Source organism: Austrofundulus limnaeus, unplaced genomic scaffold (assembly GCF_001266775.1).
Source record: "Austrofundulus limnaeus strain Quisiro unplaced genomic scaffold, Austrofundulus_limnaeus-1.0 Scaffold109, whole genome shotgun sequence".
NCBI lineage: Eukaryota > Metazoa > Chordata > Actinopteri > Cyprinodontiformes > Rivulidae > Austrofundulus > Austrofundulus limnaeus.
The window spans coordinates 1,510,809-1,520,266 of record NW_013952511.1 but is presented as its reverse complement, the minus strand read 5'-3'; the positions used below and the strand labels follow the sequence as shown (position 1 = coordinate 1,520,266).

The 9,458-nt window shown below is 36.4% G+C and overlaps 1 protein-coding gene across 1 annotated transcript in view; it reads left to right on the top strand.

Annotated features, from left to right (window-relative positions):
- Positions 1-616: 616 nt before the first annotated feature.
- Positions 617-9,458, top strand: part of dync2h1 (dynein cytoplasmic 2 heavy chain 1) — a gene marked incomplete in the record, with an annotated part of 120,612 nt that continues 111,770 nt past the window's right edge. The window contains 13 exon segments of the mRNA XM_014014065.1: positions 617-724; positions 1,269-1,472; positions 1,672-1,845; positions 2,703-2,841; positions 3,117-3,235; positions 3,472-3,616; positions 4,000-4,145; positions 4,294-4,380; positions 5,607-5,741; positions 6,768-6,881; positions 6,964-7,075; positions 7,864-7,988; positions 8,147-8,322. Of these exon segments, the coding sequence (XP_013869519.1) occupies positions 1,290-1,472; positions 1,672-1,845; positions 2,703-2,841; positions 3,117-3,235; positions 3,472-3,616; positions 4,000-4,145; positions 4,294-4,380; positions 5,607-5,741; positions 6,768-6,881; positions 6,964-7,075; positions 7,864-7,988; positions 8,147-8,322 (1,655 nt within the window).

Genomic DNA, 9,458 nt, shown 5'->3' with positions numbered 1-9,458 from the left:
TTGACTGAAATTTTCTTTTTGTTTGGTTGAATAATAAAAATACAAATTTACCTTCATATACTGAGAAGTGAATGACTCTCAGTCTCAGCTACTTCCAGGACAGATGTGAACTCAGTTTCTCAATAGTTGACTAATTTAAAGCCACTTTTGTAAGGTTATTTAGCAGTGGTAGTCATTTTGAATTAGAGTAACTCCAAGGGCAATCAGCAGTCTGAAAGTTTATTTAAAATCCATCCAGTGGTAATGAGACATTTTGCTAACAGACAAACAGGTTGGACTTCAATGGGAAATGATAAAATCTTAAATATAAATCTCAGGCAACGAATAGCCCTTGAAATATGTATTGTTGGCCTAGTATTTTCTTATGTTAGTTCTTGGTTTCAGGTGATGTGAAACTGATGCTTTTTGTTCAAAGAAACCAAAAAACCTGTATCTGTTTCAGTGTAAACATATCACCATACAATTACTACAAAATAATATTCGTATTCTAACAATACTGCTTCTGTAAACTGTGCGCCCGCTTTACGTAAACGGAGTAAATGTACTGCGTAGTAGTTTTACCAGAATGCCACAAACATAGTCATGTGACACAACGAGACGTGGTTCCCACTAGCAACCACGCCAGCGTAGTAAAGCTCAGCAGAAGGAAACCTTTCTACATGGTTAGTTCGTATTTCAAGCTATGAAAGGCAGTGAATGGGACACAACATTTGACAGGAAAAAGGTACGACGCCAGCATCTTCATGTTTTTTTGCGTTAGCCTGCTCGCTGCCCACCGTTTTCGACACAGCCACTGAACGCAGGCGAGGAAGGCTAACATTAGCAAGCAAGCTAATGCTATTTACTCGGGTTTACTGCACCATACGCTCGGAAACCTACTATGCACAAATAGATATATCTTCTTAAAACACGATGCATGATTAAACATTGTATGATACGCTAAATGTTTCGGTGATGATGGTAGTAGCTTGCAATTTACTATAGATATCGCTATGTCTCAGTACACATTAGAAACTTGACAAGTTTAAGTTTGGTTAGAATGACGTTGATAAAAGTATAAACTTATTTAAAGTTATATAATAAATAGGTAGAAAATTAAAGGAAAACAAAGCACTCTACCTCCAATACTGAGATAGTGAAATTTTACATTATCTCCAAGTTGAGAGAATGTAAAAAATACTCTTCTTCAACTTGTATATTTATTAACACTGACATATCCAATACTGCCTTGGTGTATAATTTATTTCCTTATGCTGTTTCACTATTAGTAATTTACAGTGAGCTGAAAGATGCCCCACGGTTTGGAGGACGCTCGCAAGAAGTTCATCCTGACCACAGCTGGAAACTTCTATGGCATAAAGCCATCATCATCCCTGGCTGACAGCTCGGAGCTGAACAATTTCTTAGATGATGGAAATGAATTCGTCCTGCTCTTCACCAGACATGACGACAACTTTCACTTATCAAACAAGGTGATGTGAAAACTGAAAGTCTCATTACAACATTAAACTTAAAGGAGAACACGTGATGTGAAATTGACGAGCGCTAAAGATTATTTATTTGCCAGTAGGCTTGAATATTAAAATTCACAATAGGCATAAAAGGCATAATTCCTTGCTAAATGATTACCTGGCGACAATATAACTTTTTTTTTCATCTTGTCATCAACAGATTGAAGCTTTGGGAGACGGTAAAGAGAAAGTGTTGGTGTTCTTCAAACTGCATCCCACAGTGATCACAGAAGACAACCTTCATCAAAGCCTGCTGGTGTCGTCCATGCTGGAATCTCCCATCAGCACTCTCTATCAGGCTGTCAGACATGTTTTTGCACCTGTGCTATTACAGGTAAAGCCACCCACATGCACAGGTTGTAAGAATTATAAATGAGAGTAGCATTGTTTGAAGAAATGCTTAATGCCTCTTACCTTGCATGCCAAAGTTTTACATAAAGATGTGTGTATGAGATATGGATGTTTCTCAACTGCTACCACACCACATTTGAGCTCTGTGTTTGTAAAATTGACGGCGTTATAACTGTTTGTGCTCGCTAAGGTCAATTACGGTAGCTATGATGACCATCTTGAATGGGGTTGATTAAAAAAGGGATCAGTTGTTGATGTACATTAAATAGTGACTTGTAAAGAGTTTTAGTGAAATTCATTCTCTGGTTTATGGCCTACTTTGGAAATGGTAAATGGTACTGAACTTATAGAGCGCTTTTCAAGTCCCTCCGGACCCCAAAGCGCTTTACACTAACAGACCCATTCACACTCATATTCACACACTGATGATGGCAGACTACACTGTAGCCACAGCTGCCCTGGGGCACACTGACAGAGGTGGGGCTGCCATACATCGGTGCCACCGGACCCTCAGTAGGCAAGGTGGGTGAAGTGTCCTGCCCAAGGACACAACGACTGAGATGGCTGGATGGGGGATCGAACCAGTGACCTTCTGGTTCCAGGACAACTCCCCTAACCACTCCGCCACAGCCGCCCCGATAATAAAGAGATAATAAAATAATTAGGTAATACTGTATCACACCTTATGAATATTCTTGATCTCACAAAAGAAAGTCCTTTCCAAATAAAGGCAATAAACGTGTTTTCATTTCACATTGTTGTTACTATAAAAAGTTTTTAAACCTTTTTGAAATAAAAGATAAAGGTTTCCATGTCTAATGCATTATTTTATCCTTAAAGGATGAGCGCTGGCGCTCTTTATTTGACCCTAAGCTGGCCAGCCTGCTGACTGAATTGGAAGTGGGCCTTGGCTCTGTGGTTCGCCATTCTGGAGCACAACCTTTTTCTAAGAGAGGCCGTACCGAAGAAGATGTCCTGGGTATGTGCATAATTTGTCCCTTAGTTGAAGAAATCACAAATCAAATCAACTTTAGCTTAACAACAATTTTAACAATCATGACCCAATCATAACCTTAATTTCAAACATGGTTCTTTGTGGCCTTCCTAGATCAGACTTTATGCTTTTATAATCTCTAATTGGATCATCTTAAAGAAAATTGCAGCAGCACATAATATAGGTCAGATAGAAGTAACAATGAGTGGTTTGCATTTGAATTTTCATATAAAGCTGTATTTTTTTGACACTTACTGCAGGCATCCTCACTCCTAATGATGAGTTCCAGTTCTGGGCGGATCTGTCAGCATCTGCAGAGAAGAGCAGAGTGAGAGAAAAGGCTACATATTTCAATGAACAGTTCAAACCTATACAGAAGGTATGCTGGGGAATGTGTAATTTGACCAATACATTTATCACGTTTTGATTTTGTACTTTACAGATACTTCACTGATAAGATGGTCAAACAAAACTATTTCTAGTTTCTAACAACTGTATTTAATGCACTGTATGGTTAGAAACTCCACTAGAAGCTGATGTTTCACCTTGCTGTTAATGAACAGAGCAAAATGAACATAACAGAAAAGTGCACATGTGTGTTTGTGTTTCCATCAGGAGTTTGCTGGCCTTGATGGTTTGTCCATGTCAGATGTTGTGGATCTGGTGGAACAGAGCAAAGACACTCTGGATGATGTTTGGAGGCAGACAGATTTTGAGCCTTATCCAGAGACAAGAATGGTCCGACTCATGGATGTCATAGGTGGGCGTCTCGTTCTCTCTCCATGATATTCATGAAACCATAGCAGGAAATGAAAATAAATATTTGCTGATGTTTTTAAGTTGGAGGACATTTTAATACTTCTATTTTTTAATCTAGCTGACTGCTCTGTTGCAAATGAAAAAAAAAAAAAGAACTGAAACTTGCTTTGTTTCTCTGGAATCGCTCATAATTTACATGTATGTCATTGTCAGTATTTCATGATGCTTGAAATAAATATTGTAACGGTTAATCCCAACAAGTGGTTTGTCCATTCTAGTCAATAATGTTTTGTGTTTTTCTGTGCACAGTCCTCTGTATGCTTTATGCACAATGATATAAGATAATTATTATTACGTATTTATTTTCTTTTGTGCATATGCAAGGTGGAGCCTTGGGAAGGTACGTCCAGAAGAAGCTGAGCGGCATTAAGATCTTTGAGGAGCCATTTGTGCTGGTGAGAGAGAACCTCAGAACAGGGGTCTCCATCTGTGAGCAGTGGGTGGTAGCCTGCGAGCACCTGACTGGACAGGTACGAGAGAGGGCAAAACAGGAGGAGATTCAGTTTAGTCTCTTAGCTGAAAAGTCTTCTCTGAAACATAAAACTTAATTAAAACTATTGTTAAACATGAAAGGAGATCAGTTCTAATTACTGAACTGTGTTATCTCGTCACCCTCAGGTGTGGAAAAGACATGCTCCACATCCCTGGAAGGGAAACAAGCACTGTCCACAAACCCTTCACTCCCTCGCAAAAAGACTCAATGAGGTAACATAACGTTCTCACCTGGTCCTAATTCAGAAGTACAATAACCTTTTTTTTTAAACATTAATGTTATTTAGTAACACAAATGGATTTTATTTCATTCAATAAATAATAATAAAACAAACAAATAATAAAAAGATCAAACAAATAATTATAAAAAAACAAATAATAAAAAGAACAAACAAATAATAATAAAAAACAAATAATAAAAAGAACAAACAAATAATAAAAAACAAATAATGAAAAGAACAAACAAATAATAAAAAACAAATAATAAAAAGAACAAACAAATAATAATAAAACAAACAAATAATAAAAAGAACAAACAAATAATAAAAAAACAAATAATGAAAAGAACAAACAAATAATAAAAAAACAAATAATAAAAAGAACAAACAAATAATAATAGAACAAACAAATAATAAAAAGAACAAACAAATAATAATAAAACAAACAAATAATAATAAAACAAACAAATAATAAAAAGAACAAACAAATAATAATAATAATAATAAAACAAATAATAACAACAACATGTCAAAAACACTGTCACAACATAGTCAAATTAAAAGGAGCAGAAAGAAGAAAAAAATCTTAACATCTGCTCCCATTTTAAAAAAACTATATAAATCTAAAAAAACATACAACATACAAATATTAAAAACTCAACTTAATACACAATATAATTTCAAATAATCAACAAACAACATCACACCAAAAATACAATTCTTCTTCTTTATGGTTTTGGTGACATACCGTAGTTTCTTGCTGTGGAAAAAATGAGTACAATGAATGCAGTGGGTAAAATTACATCTTTATAGAAAACAAAAGTTCTTATATTTATAAAAAAATCAACTTGCTTTTGTAACAATAATAACAAACCAAACACAAGTTTAAGAAGCAAAAAATATGATTTTCTTTTACTTTTCTCAAAATTGGTTTAATTCAACAGTGTTGAACTTATTTATGACTTATGACTTTTTAAAATTGTCCTTTTGATCTAGAGTCACCTTACTTGTGTCACATATTGATGGGTCTTTCCTCTTTTTAATGAACTGTATCATTTCCTTTTTTAGAAAAATTTGTGCCTTGTTTGCATTTTCCATAGAAGTTTGTTTATTCTCTGAAAGCACATTATTTTCAGAAACACATTTGCTTTTATAAATTGTAAAAAATATCAACTGTAAAAATCTTCCATGATAAATACACACTCCCTGTGTATTTACCAGATGGTGACTCTTCGTGTGGTTCACGAGAAACTGCTCTGTTTGCTGCCTGGAGGAAAGCAGCAGGCTCTGACTTCAGCTCGTGTGTTCGAACCTTTTTCTGGACTCAACCCTGTGCACTACAACCCTTACACTGAGGTTAGTTTAAAAAAAATAAAACAGTGTTACTTTATCATATTTAAAGTCCAGGAGTCCTCGAAGTAAACCCCATGCCCATACAAAAACCTTATGTATGTCTGTTTTTATGCCATGTTTTGGAATGCCTAAAATTTAGCATGTAAATATGCAGGCACGGGCTTTGGTAATATGGACTTTCTTCCCTCATTCAGTGTGGAAATATTAGGGCACAGCTGCTGAGATGCAGAGGTTTCAATGACACACAGGAAGTGAGGCATACAGATTCATGCCACCAAAAAAAGTCCTAACAGATGGGTAAAAACACACTGAATGAATCAATTATCATGCATAATTGATCTTGAGGAAGATGCCTAATGCAGTTGATAATGTGATGATGACTGACTTATGAGTCTGTTGAGATTCTTGTGGGCTTTCCTAGTGAAAATATCTCACCTTGTTTGCTTTTGGTTTTATCTTGTGGGGGAAGTGTGTGTTCCTCTCCGGCATTAAAATGTGTCTTCAAACACGTCCTAAATGCCCACTTGTGTTCTGATCTCACTTCCTCACTCTGTGCAAATGAGAATGTGTCACACAAAGTATGCTGTTTTGTGCTGACGCATGGTTAAAGGCAGTTTGGACGTCAATGAGTGAGGCAAGACCTGTGGTGGAAAAAAACAGAATCATCCAAAGAGTTTTCTAAATTTTGACCAGATATATAAAAAAAGAGTGACCGTACCCTAGAACAGAAAGTAACCAGCAGAAGAGCGAAGTGCATCACAAGCATGTGTCACCACGAGTGCTCCCTCTGACACGAGGAATAAAATGTTTTTTGGTATTGGGGTCCCTAAGCTTTCACTTTCTAGATGATATTTTACATTAGTCAATGATGACAAATGTTTTTACCTCATACTTACAGACAAATGCAAAGTTTTGTCTTATTTCATGGCAGTTCAAAAAATTTCAAACTTAAAGTAAAGTCATTCTGAAAACAGACTATTTTATAATTTTTAAATGTGGTTTTTTTTGAGTAGTTTTTTCTTTTTTTAGCCTCTTTGGAGAGCAGCAGTTGCTCAGTTTGAGCGTGTAATAGCGCCATCTGAGCTGGAGGTCGCAGGCAGACTGAAGAGCTACATTTCTGATGTGCAGGACAACCCACAGCAGGTAGTGAAGCACACGTTTTCATTTCCGATTGTTAAATACTGCGAGGTAATGGAAGAGCTGAACCTAAGCACTTGTTTTCTAGCTGCTGCAGCTTTTTCAGAAACACAAGGAGCTGATCAGACGTCCCACAATCAGCAAAGAGTTGCAGTCAGAAAGAGAAACATTACTGGCCAGACTTCTAGACTACAACAAGGGTATACAGTTTTGTTTCCAAGTTTTTATTGTGTTCATGTGGGGCAAAAGAAATATGTGATCCATCATATCAAAATGAGGTCAAATTTGGTCAAAATGACCTCATTACATTTTCAGATTCTTGGCTTTAAAAGCTACATTTTGATACCTGGATCATTCTGATATCATAATTAAATCCGTATGTATGACTTAATTTGTCTTGTTGGTTACAATAATACATTACTGTTTGGTCTGAATCCTAATTTTGTGTAATTTTAATGAAGAATTTTTGATGTCCTTAAAAAGAGGAAACCTCAAATTGTATTTGAATATTAAGATTTCCCAGCTGAAAAGAAACAAAACTTTGCTAGCTCACATGGAAAGTCTCAAAATTTTAAGGAATTTTTCCTCAAAATCATTTTTTTTGTTGCTACTGCTCAAAAAAGTGCTTCAAAATTTTGTTTTGTGATTATATTTCAGACGGTTCATTCAAATTATACAGTTAAGGCATTTATTCATTATCTTTTGACAAAATGCAATGCTTGCAAATGTTTTAATCAAAACACTATATTTGCCTATTTCTCCTTATACCACTTTTAGACTTAATCCTCGTTTTGATGTGATGGGTCACATATATCAAAAAGATGCAAAACAAAAATGTCAGCTTTAGTTGAACAGATACTTTAAATGCTGTCATAAAAATAGACTTGGAATCTGTTACAGTAAACGCCTCCATAAAACAACAATAAATTCACTTACTCATGATGACTAGCATGGAAAATTTGTGATTTCTTATTCAACTTTTTTTTAGGCCTAAAGAATGACTTTGATAATCGTTGCCATGGAGACCCTGGTGAAAAGTCGGGCCCACTGACTGGCAGAAACCTTCCTGAAGTGGTGAACAAAGTAGTTTGGGTTCGACATCTGTTACACAAGGTAGTGTTAGTGCTTGTATCTTTTTTAATGGAGTATAAGATTAGGAAAACATTCGATTACACCACAGAGACTTTCTCACTGACATTACAAATATGAAATGATTCACCTGAAAATGAAAGGTCTCCCCTTTATTTAATCTGCTCGCCTTGTTGCACCAGGTGGAGGATTCTGTTCACATAGCTGAAGCTCTGCTCGCGGACCTGTCTGGGTTCAAAGGTTTTCTGCGTTTCTGCGATGACCTGCTGGACATTCTGAGAGCGTACGAACAGGAGCAGTTTGAAGACTGGTCGAGAGATATCTTGTCTGGACTGGCTGACCCAAAGTCAGGGATCAGGTTAGAAATATTACAAACCCTGACTTTCCCTTTGTCTTCTTGGCAAAAATCTTCTCAGCTAACCAGCTATGTGATGCTGTACTGTTTTCTCTCTCTGTTATGTTAGCATTTGCTGCCGAATAGTGCCTTATTGAAAAATCTTGTATTATAGGTGTAAATTTACTCTGCCATTTTACATTAAAGTATATTTTTACAAATGGATGATTCATATGTATAAAGCCACAGGTGGAGCTTCTCAGCTAACAATTAGTCAGCTGTTACTCAGACACCAAGAATCACTGTAGGCCTGGGCGATAAACCGAAAAATAACCGATACCGACATTTATGACAATAGCCAACATCATTTTGCCCGTGTCGGTATTTTTGGTATTTAAAAAAATGAGGAAAAGAGAAACCTGTTCGTTTTCTGTTGCGGTCTCAAGCCGCCCAGTCTGATACAGACGTTGCGTTCAACAAATCAAACAAACACCACAGCTTAGTTTATCCAGTCAGAGCAGAGCAGGGCAGGTCTTTCTGATTTCTGTGAAGCAGTCAGGATAAACACCGGTCAGCCTGCAGCTCCTGTCCTGAGCGAGCAAACCCTGTCCTCTCTCTACACTTTGCTCCCGAGCTACCGGAGATGTTGGGATCTAAAATCTAACAGACTATAAGTTTATGTGTTCAGAGCGTCATCGAACAGATATGTCCAACTTTGCTTGTGTGACCAAACTCCTCTCCTCAACAGCGCTGTTATCGGAGCGCGCTGAGGTGCAACAGGCTGAGTTGTTCTGAGAGAGACACTGTTTCAGCTCTCCTAATGAAACAATATTAACTCTAACAGATGAACTTTTCTTTGTCCCATATTATAGAAAAGATGAGTCTCCGCTTAGCTTTACCCCCAGCCACCCCACACAAAAAACAAAAAAAAAAACAACCAAAAACAAACAAACAAACAAAAAAAACAACAAAAAACAAACAAAAAAATGCAATGTACCCGCAATGTAGTTTATCATAAACATCTACAAATTTCCTTCTTCACAATATAGCTTGCTTATGTTTAGAACCATACTGTGACTGAACTGCTCTGTGATTCAATAAATGATCAAATATGAAGAATAAATTGTAATAAATGATTACATGAGCTCTCTAAATAATAT